Source organism: Papaver somniferum, chromosome 1, assembly GCF_003573695.1.
Source record: "Papaver somniferum cultivar HN1 chromosome 1, ASM357369v1, whole genome shotgun sequence".
NCBI lineage: Eukaryota > Viridiplantae > Streptophyta > Magnoliopsida > Ranunculales > Papaveraceae > Papaver > Papaver somniferum.
This window is the reverse complement of record NC_039358.1, coordinates 36,452,640-36,475,932: the sequence shown is the minus strand read 5'-3', so window position 1 is coordinate 36,475,932 and position 23,293 is coordinate 36,452,640. Positions and strand designations below refer to the sequence as shown.

At 41.1% G+C, this 23,293-nt stretch overlaps 1 protein-coding gene, 1 long non-coding RNA gene and 1 other non-coding gene across 3 annotated transcripts; 2 read left to right on the top strand and 1 right to left on the bottom strand.

Moving 5' to 3' along the window:
• The first annotated feature begins 191 nt into the window (after positions 1–191).
• LOC113283255 (probable calcium-binding protein CML36) lies at positions 192–1,293 on the top strand. Its single transcript, XM_026532458.1, has one exon. The coding sequence runs from the start codon at positions 366–368 to the stop codon at positions 1,044–1,046; it is 681 nt and encodes a 226-aa protein (XP_026388243.1). The 5' UTR covers positions 192–365; the 3' UTR covers positions 1,047–1,293.
• A 1,538-nt stretch (positions 1,294–2,831) lies between these two features.
• LOC113342248 lies at positions 2,832–2,956 on the bottom strand. The gene has a single exon (XR_003356538.1). It is a non-coding gene; the product is annotated as a U6atac minor spliceosomal RNA (small nuclear RNA).
• A 17,999-nt stretch (positions 2,957–20,955) lies between these two features.
• LOC113327688 lies at positions 20,956–22,084 on the top strand. The gene is made up of 2 exons (XR_003349146.1): positions 20,956–21,217; positions 21,623–22,084. It is a non-coding gene; the product is annotated as an uncharacterized LOC113327688 (long non-coding RNA).
• The last annotated feature ends 1,209 nt before the right edge of the window (positions 22,085–23,293 follow it).

Genomic DNA, 23,293 nt, shown 5'->3' with positions numbered 1-23,293 from the left:
CTTCCGACGCTGTCACGCATTATTGTCCCAACGAATAAAAACAGGAGTCACCAAATTGTCAGAAATACCCTTACAAATATGCCGATCACGTCAGTTTTTATTAATTATTATACGAAAAATATTAAAATATTAATTGATTTTCATTGGAAAAATCAAAAAATCCCTATAAATCTTCTGCTTAAAGAGAAGTTGGGAAGTTTCCGCGAAGCTCACTATGATGGGAGGAAAACCCACCGAACTCTCCTATAACATGGACTCATTCCTCTGCAGAATTTGCATTATCTCTTCATCTTCTTCTTCCTCCCCACCTTCCTCATTCATAATTTTCAACGCCGTTTTCAGTTGTCCTGTAATTTCATTTCAAGATGAAATTGACAAAATATCATCCAAGAAACCTATTCAGATCTAAAAAGAGTAAATCTTCATCAGTGTCAAGAACGGATGATCCCGGATTTGGTTCAGGTTCGTCATTAGCCTCATCGTCATCATCGACAAATCTAAAAGAAGGTTCATCTGCCGGTACTCCAACAAGTGTGCTTCCGGCGAACAGTCCATTTCTGCTTCAATCGAAATCAGGTGTGGAAGAAGAATTATGGTCAGTAGAAACTCATTTTGAATTAGTTGAAGCATTTAAGTTAATTGATAAAGATGGTGATGGAAAAATCACCAGATCTGAACTTGAATCTGTTTTACAAAGAATCGGCGGTGAACCGCCGAGTAGAGATGAGGTTATGATTATGTTTAGTGAGATTGATTCAGATGGTGATGGTTTTATTACTCTAGAGGAATTTAGTGCTATTAGTTCAGCTTTTGAACCACCTGCTAGTGGTTCTTCTGAACTTCGTGATGTGTTTGATTACTTTGATACTGATAAGAATGGTAAAATCTCTGCTGAGGAATTGTTAGGTGTTTTCAGGGCGATTGGTGGTGATGAACAACGATTTACGTTAGATGAATGTAAATCTATGATTAGTGGTGTTGATTCTGATGGTGATGGTTTTGTTTGTTTTAAAGATTTCTCAAAAATGATGGAAAGACAAAGATGAAAACCATCATTTTGATTGAGAATTTGAGAACGTTATATTTATACAATCGGTTTCTTTTTTTAGAAGAAGATTTTTGTCTTCTGTTATTAGATTTAGATGATAATGATGATGATCTGGTTCATATTAATCACTATAAATGATAGTAATGGCTAATATTAATCAATCAAATCAAATTTTTATTTTCTTTATTTTTCGGAGTCTCTTGAAGAAGATGTTAATGTGAATAATTATTTTTCTTTTTTTTTTTCCTTGTTGTTTTAGACTTTTATGGATATGTAATCGATTTACTTCAGAAATGAAATTTAAGTAATGGTTTCTAATCTAATTCTACCTCCTAATGAAATTTAAGTACATTTTTATTCTTTGTTTTCTTTGAAGCAATCTTAGAATTGTTGTATTTCAATGTAGAACAGAGTCTGATAATGGTGGTGGTTTTGGGGGAATTTCTTGTTGATTATTTATAACTTAGACCTTGATATAGAATAATGGAATTCATCAATAGAGTAGTTTATGGATCTTCCTGGAACCTTGTTACTTAAAAAATGTTTGGTAATTCGGGTGGGAGTGTGGATGATGACGCTCGTAAGTGCTTGAGGAAATGCCTCACCAAATTCCTGCTTACTTATTATGTGGTAAACAACAAAACTGTCTTGGAGGCTTCCCTTCTGTGGAGAAAAATCTAGTTAACCAAGACAGCAAGTGGTGCAAGCCTCTTCGGCGCAATATACATGGGAATGTTGTTGACCCTTTTTAAGCTAAAACAGTGACACAAGGAACAGTTGTTCTGTGGTTTTAGTTCTTTAGCTTTTATATTAGCAAGATACAAAGGAACAATGACCCTTTTTAACCTCCAAAGTACATTTCTCCCTGTTACAAAAGAGTATTTTAATTGGTTGATTGTTTCTACGTATATATTTTGATATAAAGATTTCAGATAATTCGACTCTAGCAAACCAAATTTTTTAGATAAAAACTCATTTTAATTGACAACAACCAGAATCATTTTATTCATTCTCAATTTGCAAACAAAACCCTGGACTGCATTAATCCGACGACGGAGATGGAGCCGGTGCGGCTGCTAAATGAACACAACTGTTCCAGACAACAGGACCTCTTTGGAATATGCCAGGTGGAAAAAATGTGATCCTTGGCTCCACCAAAAGTTTCCACCACCATATCTTGTTGATGAGTTCTTGGCAACAACCATAATCCGACCTCTGGACATTGAATACCAAATCCAACGAAAGATCCAGACCACATTTCTTCGAGAAGTGACTTGTGCAAGAATCTAAGTATTTATAGCATCCTGGGTAAGGTTCGGGTGGTAAAACATCTTTAAAATTTTTAGAGAAACCATTGGCAGGTGATGGTGCAGGTGCAGGTGCAGGTGCAACATTGAATCCAATACTAGGTCCAAACATTGCTGCAACAGAAGCAAGTAACAATGCCGCCGTCATCGTCACTCTTGCAGTGTTCATAAATCCTGCAATATTGATTTACTTGACTTTGAAATTGAGTACTGAACTAATGTTCTGGTTTATTCTTGTAAAGACATACTTATATACCGGTGAATTTGATGACAACAAAATATTAGTCCAATTAGCTAGCGTTTTAATTTTTTCCGGTTATATTCATTAATCCCATTGCGTAGTTACATTATGCAGTAACCTTCAAAAATTTAAGTTTCTTTATGGATCCTGTTACATTTATGAGCACATAATTTTTGCTTCTGGTTTTGTCCACCTAAAAATTAAAATTTGCTTCTGGTTTTGTCCACCTAAAATTAAAAAATTTTGGTAAGATCCGCCGAAGCGGGTAGCCTTAACCAGATGTGTGGTAACAAGTAAGCTCGAAAGCTGTTCCCGTCCCTGTCAGGGGAGATGCCAACCGTCTCTCCTTTCAACGAACACAACAGTCTAAGCTCAACAAGAGAATTATATAGCGTATGACTCGTTTGGTTTTAAACAGTGTGGGACTAAATATAATTCACCCTTTGTCCTCTGGCTTGACATTATCTTGCTTCTCATGTCTGTGGCTGTTTTGGGACTTAATACTGCTCTATAATTTTGTTTGATGCAAGTGAAAGCAAACACTTCTAACTTGACATGTGCCGATCAGTTGGTTTTTTATCCCCAGTTTGATGTTAAAAATTACACACATGGACTAAGTTTTACATAAATATTTTTCAGTTCAAACAGGGTGCATGTTTGTTACCCTAGTTGGCTAACATTATGTGCTCTCACGCATCTTCTCTATGTGATTCATGTCAATAATGTTCTCTACCAACACGCCTTCTTGGTGCAACATTTTTCTTGAACATTTGAGCTAGAAATGGGACGTATGTTGTTTGTCATGCATCCATAATGCCCAGTACAACTTTTCTTTTCTTTTTCTTGCCATGTGAAGAAACACAAAGCATCGTTAATGCAGAAACTTGCGGTGAGCATGCGAGTGCCATGCGTTGGTATTCATCACAATGCAAACTCACGCTCAGGTAGTAATATTCATCTTTAATGCAATGCATCATTAGTTAGGTTGGTGGTGGTGGTGGGCCGGGTTTAAGATTGTTGATGGTTGGTAACTTGATATCGGTCCATCACCTACCAGGATGATGCTCTCCTCCTCCAATCAATTAGTCATTTTCTCCTCAACCAACATTTGTTTTTTTCTTTCTTTTGGAAGCTGTGGTGGGGGCGATGGCCCCTCCTTGTGGTATTTTACCCATTTTTTTCGGACTGATACAATGACACACTCTCTTACCGACTCTTTCTAGAAGCAATGCGTTCATTACATCTTACACCAAACTGTTAGAATATATACAGTCTTTTGCAGGTGTAGTTAGAGTGGATTTATTGATTACTGAGACACATTTTAAGATAGATTCTGTTATCAGTCAACATTTCTTGTTTTGCTCCTCTGGTAGCTGTAACTTCATTACAATTCTTATACAAACCCTCCTAAACTCTACCTTTCTAGAGATCGAGAGAAAGGAAGCCCGGCTAAACTGGGGCCTATGCCATTTAATTTGAGTCTATAAATTTTTTTCATCCACCCCATAAAAAATGATGAGGGGTGTCTAAGTTTGATGAAACTACCATTTTACCATGTATCAAATATTAATACTACTAATTTGTCCCCATCAAATCCTAATCATAAAATTAAAAACTAAAATCAAAATCATAAAACTAAACATAAAATTTAAAACTAAAATCAAAATCAATTTCATTTCCATCTCCACTTCAACTGATTCTTCTTCTTTTCTTCTCAACCCAATCCTATAAACTAGGTTTTAGTAACATAAATTGCTCAAAAATTGAAAATTTTGAAATCAAAATTTTCCTGGTTTATCAGAATCGGTTAACGTTAATGTATATGTGATCCGATTGCAAATAGAAACGGTTTATGTTCATGCCCACAAAGACCGATTGTCCTTGATATGTTTTCTGGTTCGAGAAATTTGAACCAGAATCGGATTACATTAGCACTTATAAAAACCGATTGTTGATGTATAATGTTAGAATCGGATTTTATATGTGTGTCGAGTAAACCGATTGTTGTTCTCAATTTTTCTGTATCTTTTTTTTTGTTAGAATCGGATTACATGAGCATTCTTATAAACCGATTCCTGTTGTGCAATGTCATGAATCGGTTTTTACATATGTATCGTGTAAACCGATTCTGGTTAACCCATTTTTTCTTCAGTTAATACTCGATCGTAAAATGAGTATGAAATCATACTCGATTTCATTTCATTAACTCGGGTATAGAATGAATTTTAATTTTATTTGATGTTTAACAACACTATAATTTACAGATAAAAAAGAGAAAATTTACCCACAATCGGTTTACTTTCATGCCAATATAAACCGATTATGGATAATCGGTTGATTTTCATTTCCATATAAACCGATTCTGGGTAGAAGCTAGTTTCAATAAATCTCTGTATGTTTTTGAGGTTACAATCGGTATATGTTTTTGATAACATATACCGATTCTGAGTTGGTGTTCTTCAAAAAAATTCAAAATTTCAAAAAATTTCATGTTCAGATGATTAATTAACACAAGCTAATTTCACATCTAACACTATATTTTACCACTAATCACCCGAATTAACACTAATTAATCAGGGATAAATTAGCCATTAAGAAAATAGTTGGTTAAGGGGTTTCTATGAATTACTTCTTAATGATCCTATTTTGTCATGTAGCTATAGGCCCCAATTAAGTGGCATAGGCCCCAATTTATCCAAGAAAAAAAAGAATCAGTTTTTCTTCTTCTTCAGATAAAATGTCCAAAAACGAAAAAGATATTAACATAATGGTTTATCTTGATAATTGGTATGAGCGGACTCGGAAAAAGATTCAAGGAAATTGTGATCCGCGAATTATTAAATTTGTAAGGAGTTGGGAAAAGATGCAGATCAAGTGAAAGCTTATTGTGGCAACACCTGACCATATGCATCATCAGCACTCGTGTTGTGTTCAGAAATTTCGCCATATTGATTTACTTGACTTTGAACCACTGCTTGATCTCTGGTATATTGTGTGTGGTATACTACTAGTGTATACTAGTGAATTTGATAATTCTAGTTCGATCAATGTCTTACGTTTTCGGTTTATTCATTTTTATTTCTTTAATCACATTTGTAGTTAATAATGAAGTAACCTAGCTTGAAATTTTAATCTTATTGTGAACATGTAAATCACGAAGGCATCTATATGTTCACAAACAATATTTAAACTCTAGGTACTAACTCGTGCTGATAATACAATGGCATTGATTCCTTGGCTCAAAACCTTCGGGTTTATCATAGCCTCATCTAAGAACACTGCGAGTGTCATTTACGCAAGGGGAGATAAAGAAAACGAAGCATAAAAGTAAAACTCATGAAGCGTTAGACAAAAATAAAGTGCTGAAGTGTAAATGAGACCGGGATTTACGTGGTTCAGCACTAAGACCTACATCCACGGGGCTGTTGTTTCACTATGTACTTGATGATTACAAAGATAGTCAAGTGACTTTGTAGTTTACATAGGTCCGACTATTGTAAAGGACTAACTTACACTTACAATCTTTTCTCTCTCTCCTTCTCCCCCAGTTTTTCCGATCCCTTTACTCTTGGTGGAGAGGGGGTATTTATAGGGTTAGAGTGTGAGACCCATCTCTGAGGACCGTTGGAGCCTTATCTTCTTGTGTTCCGTGTCCATCCCGCGGGGGTCTTCGTTTATTACCTCATCACGCAGAGTCGTCTTCGTTCGTTCCACGGGTTGATCGACACGTATGTTGCTCAGAGTGTTTAATGCGGGTAGTTGAGGTGCCTGCTCGTGTCAGACAGGTGTCTTCTGCCCCTGTTACATCCGTGTCAGTTCATTTTCTCTCCACCGTTGATCTTGGCTTCTTTTGGGGATGAGATAAAGTAACTCTTCGGGAGTTATCTGGTGCTCCGCAGTACATCGTGTTACCGGTACATCTTTTTAACTTCTGCCCTTAGATTTGTTTGGGCCAAGATCCAACGTCGCGCGGGATGAGTATCTTAGCTGTGGGCACATGTCATCATGCTTTGATGACTTTGTCCGCATGCTCTCCACGTATGTTCCTATATACACGTGTTTGATGATGAAATATGTGCACACAATTTTCCCCTTTTCTTCGGGCTTGAGTGTTTAGTGGGAGCATTGAAGAAAACAGTCGTTACATATTCTTCCTCTCTCCTAATAACTTCTCCTAGAGACTTGGCATGTTTCGTATTCGTGCATTAACTGCTCATTTAATGGGCACGTTTCCCGTTCCTCCCTTAGCTTCATTCTCTTTCTTTCGAGTATATTAAGGAAGGGAGAAAAATTAATTTCATTCTCTGTCATTCTTTGTTCTTCAGCCATTAAATTCTGTCTTTCTTTGTTCTTCAGTCATTAAATTCTTTCTTTCTTTGTTTTTCAGTCATTCAATTCTCTGTCTTAGCATTTATCACGCTCCCTTCATTGTTTCTAGTTTGTTTCGTTATCTGTCAGTCTTCATTCTTTGTTCTTAGACCATTAAATCCTCTGTCTTAGCATTAATCACGCTCCCTTCTTCATTGTTACTGGTTTGTTGTCCTCTTCCTGGCTGCTGTTTGTGGTGGTAAGGTTTCTTTTCTTTGTTCCTTTTGTTTTAAGCTGTGTCGGTTGTAAATTTGCTGCTGTTGATCGTTTTGTATCCTCCCATTTTTGCTGCTGCCGTCCTTGTTTGTGATGAAGAACCCTTTTCTAATGTTTGTATGCTAGTTTGCCCCTGTTCTTCGTCGGAAATCAAGGAGGCCATTGTTTTACGTGTATTGAATGGATTTTTGAGTTTGGGGTTTTTAGGGTTTCTCTGCTATGTTGAGATGGACTTCCAATTTTGTGGTTTTTGATCTTTGGTAATGACCTTGTGTTTGTTTCTAACTTGTTTATGTCGTATTTTTCGCAGCCATGTCTGACCGTCCGCGTCCTCCTCATCAAACTGCGGGTTCTAGTCTACGGAGATATCCTCCGCGCAGAGAGTCTCAAATGGATCCCCGTGGTATTAGAGTTTCTTGTTCAGGCTCGAAGGCCTCTCTTCCCAGGAAAGATGGTCCTTCAAAAAATCCTTCCGGGTCTCGAAACGCTGCCGAGCGTGCGGTTTCTCGTCCTCGTGATGACGTTAGGTGTACGCAGACACCTCATCGTGCGGTTGCTTTTGATGTTCCTCCGCTGTGTTCAGTAGTGCCTGTGCAGTACCCTCTACCTTCGAGGTTCGTTTCTATGCCCCTGAAGATGATATTACTTATGAGCTCCTCTCGAAGTATCAGTTTGACGAGTTCCATCTGTTGACTACGGTAGGAGCTTTCGAGGCGGGTCTTATGCTGCCGTTATACAAGTTCGGCGACTCCTTCTATTACGATGTGCTTGCTGGTCGTGAAGGCTCTTCTACCAATACTCACAGCCGTTCTGTGTCTCAATTATCGGGGAATTATCTCCGCGCACTGAAGGAGTGTTATCTGCGGATTAAGGGGCAGACGACGATGACCTGTTACGTTCCAAATCCCGCAGAGAGGTAATGGTACACTCCTGAAAACTTCAACAACTCTTTTGGCGATTACGTCAATAGTAGGAATCGTAAGCCGTGGAGTGTAAGCCTTCGGAATCTTGCTGCTCCTCGAGGTGAGATTCGTCTGTTAAGTGAGGTCAGCGATGCCAAACTGAAGTATGTTCCGGGCACCGAGGGGTCTAGTCAGCGGAAAATTTTTCCGGCCCGTGAGAGGATCAAGCGTGACCATGACTACGAGTGGCACGCTACTGTGATCGAAGTCGTTGGCCCTTGGGCGTACGGTTGGATTCCCGTTCCACGCGGTTGGCGTCCTTCTGGGAGTAGCAAGCCATGTGAATCTTCTCCGGCTCGTTATGGAGATTTCTGTCCCTGGCGTTTAAACTTCGCAGGTATGAACTTTCCTTACGCCCTCGACGTCGTTGAAGGAGACGAGGAGGAAGGTTCTGGTGCCATACTTCCACCGAAGAGTGCCACTACTGCTAAGGTATGGTTATATCAGTTTCTGGACGCGCTTGGTCGAAAAGTAACTCTGTGGAAAGTAATTGTTCGGGAAGTAACTCTGTGGAACATGTGTTGGTTTGCAGGCTTCGAAGAAGAAAAAGATTGGGCCGAAGCAGTCTTCTACGATTGGGATGGGTGAGGCTGAGGTTCATGAAGAAGTTACCAGTCCGGCAAACGAAGAGTTTGCCTAGGATGACATTTCTGATGGGGAAGAACGTATTGATACTTCCCCCCCTAATGTTGAGGATATTGGTGCGGGTTTTGAAGTGGATGGAGGAAATAATGCCGCGGAGGCTGATGGCGGTGTTCTCGCAGATATGTCAGTCCTTGCTGGTGATGCTGCGGGAACTCTCCCCACCATGTCTCAAGAATTCTCGTTTGACCGGGTTTATTCCGTAGGGGATCTCCTTGACGATGCTCTTGATTTTCCTGAAGACTTCTCTCTACTTTCTCCCAATGATGATTGGGATGTGCTCGGGGAATCTGGTAAGGACGACACTGCTGCACAGGACGGGGGCGCGGGTGATCACGATGTGCGTGTTGATGCCGAAACTTGTGTTGATTAGGCAATATCAGCCAAAGGTAAGTCCGTGGTTGATTCGCCTTCTGAGGATTTCCCTCACTCGCTGACTTTTGAGGGTGAGGACGCTATAATGGATTGGCTTAAGAAAAAGGGTTTGCTATTTGTCCCTCATCCTGCCCCTGTTATTGCTGGTGAAAAGGATTCCGATGCTTATACCCGTCGTATGATGGAACTCTCGTCCAAGGCGCGGGTATCCGAGATGTGGGGAAAGAATTTTAGTGTTCCCGAGGCTGCCCTTGTACCAGAGCCTCCTACTTCTGTCGAGGATATGATGGCCATATCTGACGGTTACCAGTATGGTTTTCCTCAGCAGCGTGTCTTGGAGGTAAGTCTTCGTTCATATCTCTTCGTGACGATTGAATCCTTCGGTGTAATCATGTTTGCCGTTTTTATGTGTAGATGATGAGGAGTGAGCATTGTAACCATGTTCTGTATCAATTCTTCAAGGCGAAATCTTTGAAGCTGGAGGCTAAGCTTCGTCACCGAAAAAGGAACTATCTGTGGCTGAGGTAGAAACAGAAGAACTGAAGAGGAGCCTTAAAGAGAAAGAAAAGCTGGGTGAAGCGGAGGCTGGGCTTCGTTCAGAGCTTACTGTCGTACATGCTGAGTTAGAGCAAACTCGCGGACAAGTTTCAACTTTCACAGGTTTGATTCTTTTCCTCTTTTACCCTCGTAGTGCGTCGTAATTCCTCTATTCCTTAGTTGTTCTGTCTGAGTCTCCCCACCCTATCTCCAGTGGGTGGCGTCCCCGAGTTGATATGGCTTCGAAACGAAAGGGCACGGCAAAAATCTCGTATCAAGGAGCTGGTCGAGAAAATTAAGAGTGAAGCCAAAAAGTGGGACGCGCGGGCTGAGGTATGGCGCGAAAGGCATGTTCAAATGGTTGATATGCAGAATCAGTATAACCATGACCGTACTTTGTTCAATGGTACACTGCTGTGGACAAGTGAGAATCTGCGGGAATCCCGTGAGCGATCTTCGTTGTTGGAGTCTAGGATACATCTTCTGGAAGAGGAACAAAAGGCTCGCTCCCTTCCTTTTCCGGGAGTTATGAGAGCATGCTGAGTCTTACCAGAGAACGGGACGATGCCCGAGCCGAAGTTTGGGCTCTAAGCAAGGCCCTGCGTCTCGCGCTGAAATAGCGCGTTGGTGAGTCTGAGAGAAATCTTGAAGTATGTATGTACAGACTTGGCAAAGGGTATCAGAGATAAACAACGAGGTCAACCATCTTCGTCACATGGATTCGATGAAGCAGGTAGAACTAGATGCCAGTCAATTTACTCTCACCAACCTTCAACTAGATTATAAGAAATTATCCGCGGAATATGACCATCTTGATGAAGCGCGAGATGCGGTTGTTAATGAGTATGAAGAGGCTTCGGCTTGTGTCGAAGGTATAACTCTATTTCATCGAGTGTGATTGTGTCTTTTCTGTGCTAACTCCCTTGTGTTGTCTTTTTCAGAGCTCGAGGGACAACTCCGCGTTGCAAATGAAAAATTTGAAAAGGCTCAATCTTCCTTAGCGCAGCAGGAAGAACAGACTAATCATTTTAAGAGTTTGGCGGCGTCCCGCGAAGAGGCCGTTGGTGCAGCTTCTAAAGAAGTGAATCGTCTATCTTCGTTGTTATCCCAAGCCCAACAGCGGACGACAGTTATTATGCATAAGGCTCGGTGTCAATTGGCTGAGGAGACAAACAAGATGCTGGAGAAGATTGAGCTTGGCCTTAAGACCGAGCATGGCCTTGTGAAAGCTATCCGCGTCGTCCAGTGCCTGCTTCCTTGCCTGGCTCTCGGGACCCTCATCTGGTGGGAGCGTCCCTTCAACTCTTCGGAACAACCTGCTGATGGGGCGTCTTCTAAGTAGAGACCGCGCATCATTATCCTTCCGTTAGATTTTGTAATTTTGTGTAAAAGAATATTTTTGGTGTATTCCTTGTAAATTTTGATGTGTATTTACAATCCATGGCCTTGCGCTTTTTGTAACCAACCTTTATGAAATGGATCATTTTTTTGATATACCTGCAATATCAGTTTGTTGTTTATTTTAGCATTGTGATGAAAGACGCTAAAAAAAAAGAGTTTTAAGTGTTTGGGTGCGATACCGAAGGGAGGTACCTTCGTGATCGGCTTGAGACCTGTCACCCCGCTGGCGAACCCTTGGCCAGAGGATTCCCAGACGGTGGGGGCCGAGGCAACGTTCTAGGATATGGGGTTAAAAAATTTACATACACCCATTCCGTCGACCCGTTGCCTTAAGATTGGTTGGGTATCTCTTTCTGCTGGGTGCCTTCCCCCTGGTCTTACACTTATGGACACTGATGGGGGAGCCCTGAGAGATTGTAGATTAACTACTTTCCCCAATATTGTTGATAGTTTAGTTACTTGAATTAGAAAGCTTGTTTGATTGATAGGTTGAGGCCTGCAATTCCTCGTCCAGAGATAGAAACATGTAGAGCGGTCACGCTCCTTCTTCTTCTGGTACCTTCACGCAGTGCAAAGCTGCGCTCCTATGGGAATATGGTTTAGCCACTTAGCATTCCAAGGATGTCGGAGGACCTCGCCTTTCAGATTGCGAAGGTAGTAGGAACCGCTTCCCGCAATGTCGTGTATTATAAAGGTCCTCCCCACGTAGGTGCTAACTTTCCCCATCTCTTTCTCTCGTTGATACTGTGGGATTGTTCTCAACACATACTGTCCCTCTACAAAATTCCGAAGCTTTACCTTTTTGTTGTACTCCCTTGCAGTCTTCGTTGATAATTTTCCATCTTCTGCAATGCTGCTTCCCTTCTTTCTTCTAGGTCGTCCAATCTCTCTAACATCATGTCTGTTGTGAGATTTTTCTCCCACGCTTCGGTCTTTGTGGTTGGCATGAGTATCTCTGTCGGGATGACTGCTTCAGCTCCATAAGTGAGGAGAAACGGGGATTCCCCGTGGCAGATCTTCGTTGTCTGTATGCCCATAACACATTATGCAACTGTTCACACCATCGCCCCTTATGTTCGTCTAATTGTTTTTTGAGGATAAGGGCGAGGGTCTTGTTGGTGGCTTCCGCTTGTCCGTTGCTTTGAGGGTATATGGGGTGGATTTGTTTTCCTTATTTTGAAAGCATCGAGCATGTCTATGTTTTTCCCTGTAATTGCTTACCATTATCGGACGATTTCTGGTATGCCGAACCTGCAATGATGTTTGGAATATGAAAGTAAACACATCCACGTCTCTGATCCTGGCTAAGGCTTTAGCTTCCACCCATTTACTGAAGTAGTCCGTGGCTACTATCAAAAATCGCTTTTCCCTGACCTTCGATGAAAGGCCCGACGATATCTATGCCCCATTTGCAATGGCCACGGGCTATCTACAGAATTTAACATTGTTGCTGGCGCGTGTATCTTTTTGGCGAAGCGCTGACATTCTTCACACGTCGGGACATCTTGCGGCATCCTGTATCATTGTGGGCCAGTAATATCCTTGCGTTTTGCTTTGTCGGCTAGTGATCTCATACCGCTATGATTCCCTGCGTCCCATAATGGATGTCGTTTAGAATTCGGTGCCCCTCTTTCGGATAAGCAACGTAGTAAGGTCCGAGGAAGGATTTCTTGTACAGGACCCCATCCCGAATCATATCTTCCTACTTTGGAGAGTATTTTCCTAGCTGTTTATGGTCCGCGGGTAAACTTCCCTTTTCGAGAAACGCATGGATCACCGTTCTCCAATCATCTTCGTTGCTGAAGTCTTCGTCTTGATTTGCTCTTGACAGGATATCTTCTTCGTCAAAATCGTTATGGATGTCTCTCCTACCTGGTCTTCGATATTTTCTTCCACTGTATCTTGATTGGTAGCGAAGGAGAATTGAGATGCAATCGAAGGCTCGTATACCCTTGTTATTTTAATAGCTTCGACGCTTTTCCTTCAGCATGGATATATATGCTAGGGCATCCGCGTGCCTGAGATCCCTTCTGCATAAGTGCCGGAACTTGATGTTCGGAATTTGTGACGCCAATGTTTGGACCAAGGCCATGTAAGCTGAGAGGGTGTCATCGTACACATTGTACTCGAGCCTATTTGCCGTATGACAAGCTGAATCACTTGTCAGTCTTACATCGGTTACCCATCTCTATTATTATGGAGGGCATGTACGACTGCCTCGTATTCGACGATGTTGTTGGTATGCTCTTTGAATTCTAACCTGAGTGCCTGTACAATCCTTTCTCCGGTTGGGGTGGTGATGACAATGCCTATTCCTGCTCCTTCCTTATTTTTGGAACCGTCGACGAAGACTTCCCATTGTCTTTGACTCGAGGGTTCGAGGATATCCATTGGATCCTTGCTTTCTTCCTCGGCTTCTGGTATTCCCTTAATCTCTCGTCGTTGTCCAGGGGAGGTCTGCTAAGAAATCCGCCAAAACTTGGGATTTTCGAGAATGTTGAATTTCATGAATGATGTTGAATTGGTCCAGGTGGGTGTTCCACTTGGCTATTCTGCCCACTTTTCCCGCGCTTTTGAGGACTGCTTCCAGTGGTGCTTTGCATGGGACCCGAATGAGTGAGTTAGGAAGTAGGTTCTCAGCTTTTGAGTAGCCCATACCAATGCTAGGATAAGCTGTTCGATCTTTGTGTAGTTCCTTTCCGCAGAATTGAGGGTCTTACTGACGTAATAGATAGGTTGTTCTATCTTCGTATTGGTTTTGACCAACACTGCGCTGACTGCGTCTTCGTTGCTGCTATGTATAATGCCAAAACCTCATCAGGATCCGGCTTCTGCAGGATCGGAATTGAAGCTAGGTGTTCTTTGATTTTTTGGAAGGCTTCTTCGCATTCTGCGGTCCATTCAAACTTGCTCCCTTTTTTGAGAATATTGAAGAAATGTCATTTGTCCGAGGATCGGGCAATAAATCTGCCCAAGGCTGCTTGGACCCATTGAGTTCTGCACTTCTTTTAAATTCTTCGGGGATGGCATTTCTACTATGGCCTGAATCTTCTGGGTCTACCTCATCCCCTTTTTGTTACCAAACCCGAGGAATTTCCCGAGGTGACACCGAAAGTACATTTCTCTGGATTTACTTTCATGTGATGTTTCTCATTGCTTCGAAGATATCTCTCAGATCCTGTGGTGATCTTTGCGCAGCTTGCTTTTGACGAGCATATCGTCAACGTAGACTTCTAAGGTACTACCATCCATGGCCTGAAATAGCATCGACCATTCTTTGGTATGTTGCCCCTGCGTTTCGAAGTCCGAAAGGCATTCTAGTGTAGCAATAAAGGCCATGTGGGTGTAGAACGCTGTGTGTGGCTGATCTCTTCTGCCAGGGCTACTTGGTTGTAGCCAGAATGTCCATCCATGAATGACAGTTCTCTTCATATCCTTCTACTCGCTTCTACCAGCTGATCTATGCTTGGCAAGGATAGCTATCCTTTGGACATGCTTGTTGAGGTTAGTAAATCGATGCATATCCTAACCCCCCATTTTTCTTAGGAACGACGACCATATTGGAGATCCACGTAGGGTACTTGACTTCCTTGATGAAACCTGCGTCTAGTAGTTTTCGAAGTTCTTTTTCCACTGCCTTATGATATCCGGCGCAACTTTTCTTATTTTTGTCTGAAAGGTGGGTGCCTGGTTTGATGCGCAGCTCGTGTTGGATTATTTTGGGTCAATCCCAGGCATATCTCCTAATTTCCAGGCGAATACATCCGCGTATTCTTTAAGTAATTGGTCAGGAATCTTCTCTTTTTCGTCCATTATGGTCCCTACTTTGATCATCTTCGGGTTTTCCTCCGTTCCTATGTTGATTTCTTTTACGGGCTCTACTGGCGTGAAACCGGCTTCGGATCCCCGAGGACTGGGGCGTTCTTTAATTGCTACTTGGTATGTTTCTGTTTGGCTGATGAAGTACTTGTCTCTGTGTTCCGGACATTATCATCTTTGGTCAAATCCCTTCCTGTAGTTTCCTTGAGGAACTGGTCTATGGCCTTCTCTTTCGCAGCTTCTTTATTTTTAAGTCTTCGGGTTTTGTGTTGCTTTTCTTGTTCGTTGTTGATGCGATCTTGAGTGGCTTGGCACTCTCTTGCAGAGACCCGATCTCCCTTGATTTCCATTACTCCCTCAGGTGTAGGGAATCTGAGATATTGGTAGTACGTTGCCGCCACTCCCTTGAGTTTATGTAACCATTTTCGTCCAATGATGGCATTGTAGGGGGACGGGGCGTCCACTACGCTGAACCGTGTTTCTACTTTCATGGGTCCGGCGTCAACCTGCAACACGATGTCTCCCAAGGGCTTCGTGGGTGCTCCATTAAATCCGTAGATGGTGTAATAAGAGGTCATTAGCTGTTATTCATGGAGCTTCATTCGTTTGAATGCATCGTAGAATAGAACGTTCACTGAGCTTCCCCCGTCTATGAGGATCTTTTTAAGGTTACATCCAGCCACGGGTAGTGTGAGGACCAAGGGGTCGTTATGGTCTTCCATATCTTCATCGATATCTTCAGCATCGAAGATAATAGGTGAGTCCATCCACTCTTCATGTTCGTCCACCTCTATCCCATCGATCTTATACAATTCACATCGGTTCTCGAACTGCTTCCGTAACCTCTTTCCTATCTGTGCTGTAAGTAAGGGCCCTGCGGTTTCAGAACACGAGATGGTGTTGATTGTGCGGTTCCCTTCTGGAAGTTGGACTGGCTTGGTTTGTTTAGATCCATCCTCTGCGACATCCTTTCGTATGTAATGTTTGAGCTCGCCTGCATCAATCAATCTTTGGATCATTATTTTGATGTTTTTACATTTTTCGGTCTGGTGCCCGTTGAAACAGTGGTATTCACAGTAATCTTTGGATTTCTTGGTTCTTGGGGGTTGTTTTCCCTTAGACCATGGACATTCCAGATTTTCCCTTCCTTTGACCTCTCGCAGGATCCGAGCATAGCTAGCATTGAGCTTTGTGTAAACTTGATCTTCGAACTTCCGATCGTCTTTTCGCCTTTCGTCCCTTCGTTCTTTCCTATCTTCGTGAGGTTGTTCCACCGAGAAATTCCTTTTGGTCCCAGTGGTTTGTTCTGCGGAATTTGTACGGTGAGTTCTCTGTGGGTAAATATTTTTCGTGGTTGTAGTAATAAAGGTTCAAACTCTCGGACTTGTGAAGGTAATGTATTTTTAGATTTATAAAAATTATATACACAAAAAAATTAACAATGGTGCAAGAGGTACTGGGGTTTAGGATTCCACCGAATTCATTTCTTAAGGTTCAAATAATGATTCTTTTAACAATTATAGCTCAGTAAATATATAAAATATATTGACTCTTATTTTTGCCAAGATAAATTCTCCAAATATTAGATGTAAATGTTAAGCATGAGGCATCAAATCATCTAAGCTAAGCATGCCGCATCAAATCAAATGACAACTAATTTTTTCAAATCATAATTTCAATTAAAATTAGTGCAAAAGTCATGAGAAGAATTAAATATAATTACCCAAGTGTGAAATAAGGCTTTCTCCATCACCCCAGTGTTGGGGTTTAGCTCCTCATATTAATCATAATCTCAAAATACATGTATTAAGCTCAAAAAGTTGATTAAAGGGAGTAAAACAAGTGAACAGAAAAATTGCAACAGAAATAACTGTTGCAAAGGCGCTGTTCACCGTTACAAAAGGAACAACGATAAAAAGATAAACTGTCGTTGTAGCGTTTTAAGACCCACACTACGACCCACGAGCCACTGTCTGTCACTGTTGAAGAACGACTGCTCTGGCTGGTCCGTTCTTCGTGTTCTTCAGGCGTGTTAATGGCAGCAGCAGCAACAGGTAACTTCTCTGCAACTCCTCCTGCGCCTCTCTGCTCGCCTCCAAACCTCCCCAAACTCTCGACAACCATTCTAGTAGACCCAAAGATCATATTTATACTCAAAGACACGCTGAAATCCCTCGCCATAACTCCAAATAATTCGTCTTTACTCCGCAGTGAATAACATTATTTTTGAATATTTTCTTACCAGATTTAGAATTTCACACGTAAACTTCGATCCTGCACACTCTAGTAAGCCTTATACATGCCTCATAAGTCATCCAACTCCTCCAAAACACTCCATGCACAACCAAAACACACAAAACACCGTGTACAGGTCGTGTTCACTCCGTGTAGCTCTGTTTTGATCTCGAGAATCAAATCGATATTTCCAGCCAATTCCGATCAAATTCGACACCCAAACTATCTTCCTTAGGCTAAATCACATCTTTCTGCCAAAATTCAGCCATTGAATCGACCTACAACTACTTCATTTCTTCGATCGAAAATTCTCCTGAACTATGAACATTTTCCCGCCAATTTTCAGTTTTCAAATTGTTGAAGAAGGTGCCCCTTATCCTGGACTGGGGTGCGAATAGCAGATGCCTTGGGGGTGACCTGGGGGTGCCCCTTAGTAATTAGGTTACCCCTTATCCAAACTTGGGAGTCCGAATAACACGTGTCCTCCGGGTGCCAAAATCAACTTTTCGAGCCGAATTTTCTTAAAATATTTATTTCCAAAAAAATACCTACAAATACATAAAATAACAAAATTAGTACAAAATCGAGTGCCAACAATATATAGTATTGAGAACAAAATAGACACATAAATGTGTCTATCAGTTTTCACGCTGGATTTCTTCAAGACGAGCGTGTTTTTCAATAATTATTCGAAGATCCCCCTCTGTCTTAGGCACGCTTCCATGAATCTCAACAAAGAGTGGACTCATTCGGTCTAATCCCCACTTGTAGCAGTTGATACTTACCACCGGGTCCACACTTCCTATGGCTTGGAAGACCTTGTGCCATCTGTTGGTGTATTCCCTCGTGGTTTCCTTATAGCCGATTGCCAGTGAAAAGAGCTTATCCATTCCAGTATTAACAGCCTTGTTGTACATGTAAGTTCTTAAGAACTTTTCTGCGAGTTGGTCGTAGGAGTGGATGGAGTTTGGTGGCAGATTATCAAACCAAGACAATGCCGATCCCTTCAGACTCGATGGGAAGTATCTACAGAGTACTGCGTCGTTCTGGCTCCATCTAGCCAGTACACGGTTATAATACCGAATGTGTGCAGCGGGATCGCTGGATCCGTCATAGCATTCGAATGTCGGGACAGGGCATTTGAGTGGAATAGGGGTGTTCGCCAGGCGATGAGTTAAGGGTGTGGAGTTAGCCTCTCTCATGACTTCTTCTAACCTTCCTCCGCCTTGTCTACTTTTTAATTGCATGATCTCTGCCATCATTTCATCACACAGCTCTTCCATCGCGCGGTGGTTCCCTACGTTCCTCTGCTCGTGATAGCTTGACTCTCTATCGTTATAATCTGGGTCGGATGCGCTACTTCCTATGGCCGCGTTTCCATTGGCCGCTACGATGACTCTTCGGTCTCGGTTTGGTTCGGGTGCCTTTGAATTTGCTTCATCGAGTTGTTGGCTCGTCTTTGTGCTTAAGGCAATCCGGTCTTTTAAATCCTGGTTTTCTCTGGCCAACAAAGCCACAGCATCCGCGTAAACCTTTTGGCTTTTCTTCAATTCTTCAAGTTCGGCCATCAATCGGTCTGATTGGTTCGACCCTTGATTGGGAGTCCCATCTCGTGCTACTACTGCCATCGTGCCGCCTTCTTCTATGGTTTGTACTAAAGGCGGGGGAGGTTCAGCTTCGATTGTTGGCATTCCCAGATCGGGCGGAGTGCCCATCTGCGGTGTTAGAGCCACCTGCACAGTTTGATTCAGCTCATTGGTTGATGGCATTCCGAAGGTTGGCGGATGCGCGGGTTGGTACGTTCTGGATTCATCCACCCTTTCTTTTGGTTGGTGAAATTGATTCGTAGCAAGAGTTTTCACGGCTTCCGTAGTCTTCGGGACTGCCGCTGTCGTATTATATTTTGTTGCCGCTGCTCTGAGGGCCGCGACTGCAACGGAATTAGCATTCATAGGCGAAGTGATTTCCGCAGTGTCCTGTCTCTGACTGGTCATTTTGGCTTTGTCTCCTTTCTGCTTGCTCCGGGTGATGACCGGGGTTGTCCTCGGTGCTTCCTTCGACGTGGCTCTGGATTTTCCTACTTCTTGCATCTTTCTGCACAAGGGAATTTCAAACAACGAGAAACAGAAATGTCCGTGCGGATCGGGTTAGTTTGCGAAAATTCCTAATTCCACGACAGGGAGAAACTGCCCGAGGGCCACAAAGAACTCTTAGGGAAGCCCATTTGATTAAAACATGAGTTAAAGTATATGGATTAAATTCTTATTAAAAGTGCGGATTCATTGAAAGTATAAGGAAACGCGAGAAAACCCCTTTTAAAACTGCACGTAAATCCTTTGAAAACTTACGAAAACCCAACGGAAAGATAGGTCCGTACGAGATCTATAAAAATGTAGATCCGTGGATCTAAGTAATAAATCTTTTAACCAGTAAACGACGATACTGTCGGTAGTACCGAAGACAACGGGTGCGTTTTTGAACATGGTAAAGTTAATAAAAGATAAATACTGTTAAAGATAATGAAGCAGAGCAATCTTACGCTAATTTAATTATGAAATCACAGGATAAGATAAATCTTTTATCGGGACGAAGTCCCTGTTTCTAGCGCCAAATTGTGAACACGTAAATCACGAAGGCATCTATATGTTCACAAACAATATTCAAACTCTAGGTACCAACTCGTGCTGATAATACAATGGCATTGATTCCTTGGCTCAAAACCTTCGGGTTTATCATAGCCTCATCTAAGAATACTGCGAGTGACGTTTACGCAAGGGGAGATAAAGAAAACGAAGCATAAAAGTAAAACTCATGAAGCGTTAGACAAAAATAAAGTGCTGAAGTGTAAATGAGACCGGGATTTACGTGGTTCAGCACTAAGGCCTACATCCACGGGGCTGTTGTTTCACTATGTACTTGATGATTACAAAGATAATCGAGTGACTTTGTAGTTTACATAGGTCCGTCTATTGTAAAGGACTAACTTACACTTACAATCTTTTCTCTCTCTCCTTCTCCCCCAGTTTTTCCGATCCCTTTACTCTTGGTGGAGAGGGGGTATTTATAGGGTTACAGTGTGGGACCCATCTCTGAGGACCGTTGGAGCCTTATCTTCTTGTGTTCTGTGTCCATCCCGCGGGGGTCTTCGCTCGTTCCACGGGTTGATCGACACGTATGTTGCTCAGAGTGTTTAATGCGGGTAGTTGAGGTGCCTGCTCGTGTCAGGCAAGTGTCTTTTGCCCCTGTTACATCCGTGTCAGTTCATTTTCTCTCCACCGTTGATCTTGGCTTCTTTTGGGGATGAGATAAAGTAACTCTTCGGGAGTTATCTGGTGCTCCGCAGTACATCGTGTTACCGGTACATATTTTTAACTTCTGCCCTTAGATTTGTTTGGGCCAAGATCCAACGTCGGCGGGATGAGTATCTTAGCTGTGGGCACATGTCATCATGCTTTGATGACTTTGTCCGCATGCTCTCCACGTATGTTCCTATATAAACGTGTTTGATGATGAAATATGTGCACAAACTTATTAATGGATGAGAATATAAATTAATACTGTAAAATTTAAATGAATCTGTATTACATTTTTGGGCACATAATTCTTTTTTATAATGGTGGGTGGGTCTTGATAAGTACTGACCTGAGTGAATAACAATGGTGAAGTACTAGATAAGGTTCTAAGATTCTTGAAGATATGGTCATACTAAAAACTGAAAAGCATCATTTTCAACAAAAGAAAAGAAAATGCAGCTAGCTCTTGACAAAACACAGGACAATTGAAATGCTCATGGTACTCTAATGAATCACAATGCAATAACCTCACATATGACAAAGACTTCAGCGGTGGAGCTAAGTTTTTGAAGTTGGTGGTGGGTTACTAATGACCCACCTTAACTCTACCTCTTTCATCAACATCATCAAAACTTCCTCATCATCTCCTTCTTACTACTCTACAATTTTGTTCTTCATAAAATGACGAAAAAGAAAAGGAAGAAACAAAACAGTGGTCAGTGGTGGATCTTGATAATTTGGTACGAGGGGACTTGGAAAATTGGAGCTAGCAGGTAATTACCTACATATGTGAAAAACCTGATCACACATGCATGATATACCTAAAGAGACTTTTAATTAGTAACTCTTAGTTCAATTGACCAGCCTTAAAGGATTAATATGCATATGAATCGTACCGGTCACAGATCCGTAAGATTTCACCTACCCAAAACCAGCTGCAAATCTGTTACAACGACAGTCCACGAAATATAAAATATCCCACCATGCATGCATTTAATCCACTGCATTCTGGTAGTTAACCTAATTGATGCACCTGAAATGGTTGAGCTTTAGTGTTTAGTTGAGCCTAATGAAAGACAATTCATTTTTTTTTTTTACTGCTGTTTGCATAGCAATAATATCAATGTTACCGGATGTGTGTGACTCTTCTATAGGATTAACTCTGATTGATGATGCAGGTAACTACAAAGAAGCTAGAGGGTAGTCCTCCGGTCGGAACTCTAGAGAACTGCTTCAGAAAAATGGAGCTAAAACAGCATTTCAATGGACAGTCGAGCTGAGTGGGTAACACGTAGAATTCCAGAGTGATTCAGAAACTATTATAAAGCTGCTAATTGATATGTATGCCAAAGCAAAGGAAGAAAGATTCCAAAATAGTTCTTATTTTGAAAACCAGCACTACAAACTTTTAAATTTCCTAGGTCATGTCTTTGAAAACTAGCACTACAGGAGAACTGCTAGAGCAAATGGAGCTGAAGCAGCATTTTAATGGGCAGTCAATCGAGCTGAGTGGGAAACACGTCAAATTCCGGAGTGATTCTGAAGCTATCCTAAAGCTGCTCATTGATATGTATGCCAAAAGAAAGATTCCAAAATAGTTGATATTTTGAAAACCAACACTACAAAATTTTAAATTCCAAGGCTATGTCTTTTAATCTAGTTAGCAGATTTGGCAATTTTCTTGCGGCAAGTATCGTGTAATCAACTCTAGATGGTCGATCGGTTAACAACTTAACCAATCTGGGTCAATCTAAAACTCATCATGTTCAATGGATTGATGAACCACAACTTGCTGCGTCTATGTAACTTTCTTCCTTAATATAAAAAACAACAACAACAACAACAAAGAGGGATTGAGAGAGCATAATTATGATACCCTTGAAACGATTTAAGTTTCAATTTTGATTTAATATTGAAATTTTATAAATCCAAACATGCATTTCCCCTTATAATAAGAAAACAATAATGGAGATAATTTGAATCAAAACCCTTTTAAAGGTAGTATGAGATTCAAGAATTTTCACTTACAATCGAAGAACCCTCTCTCAAACGATTACATTTTTAAATAAGAAGAAAAAAGAAAAGGAAAACTCTGAAAACAATAAGCAAAACCAAGATCGTTCGATATAAAGCAAAATAAGCATGTTCACCACGATTTCATTTTCTAAAACTGAATAAGCAAAACATGTTTTCTGAAAACATGTCAACCTCAATGTTTTACATTGTAATATATTTTTACCATTTTTAAAACTAGAAAAGTATTTTTAAAAACTAAAAAAGCATGACCTTGTTACCTTATGTTTTCTTAAAATTGTGCAAATACCAAAATTGTGGGACAAGAGTATATTTTTTTCTAGGTTGAACCAAGATTGGAGCAGTAACAAAGGTTTATTATGAATTAGTATGTTTTCTTTTCTTAACTCACAATGGTTTTGCGTGGATGATTTTCTTTTCTTTATTCCTTTTATTTGGTGGTTTCGTGATATTATAATAATATATATATTTTGGTTTGTATTAATGGTAAAATGATTTACAAGGAAGGACTGTTGTAGGTATAATTTTGAGAAAGCGTAAAGCATTTTTGGTACAAATAAGAAACTAGTCAGAAGTGTTGTTGTGGATCAAATACAAGGAAAAAAGAAGTCGAAAAATTAACCTGCTATGCCGTATATACATATATAACGAGTTAAAAAAGTTTGTTGTTTAGTTATTTACACAAGAGATGAGGACGATCGTGTTATTTTTGCACCGTCGTAGTTACAATTTTTTTTTAATGCAAACGAGGTTTTATAATGAGCTAACTCTTCGGATTAAGTTTTAGGATTGCTATCAACATGCATAAGTACTTA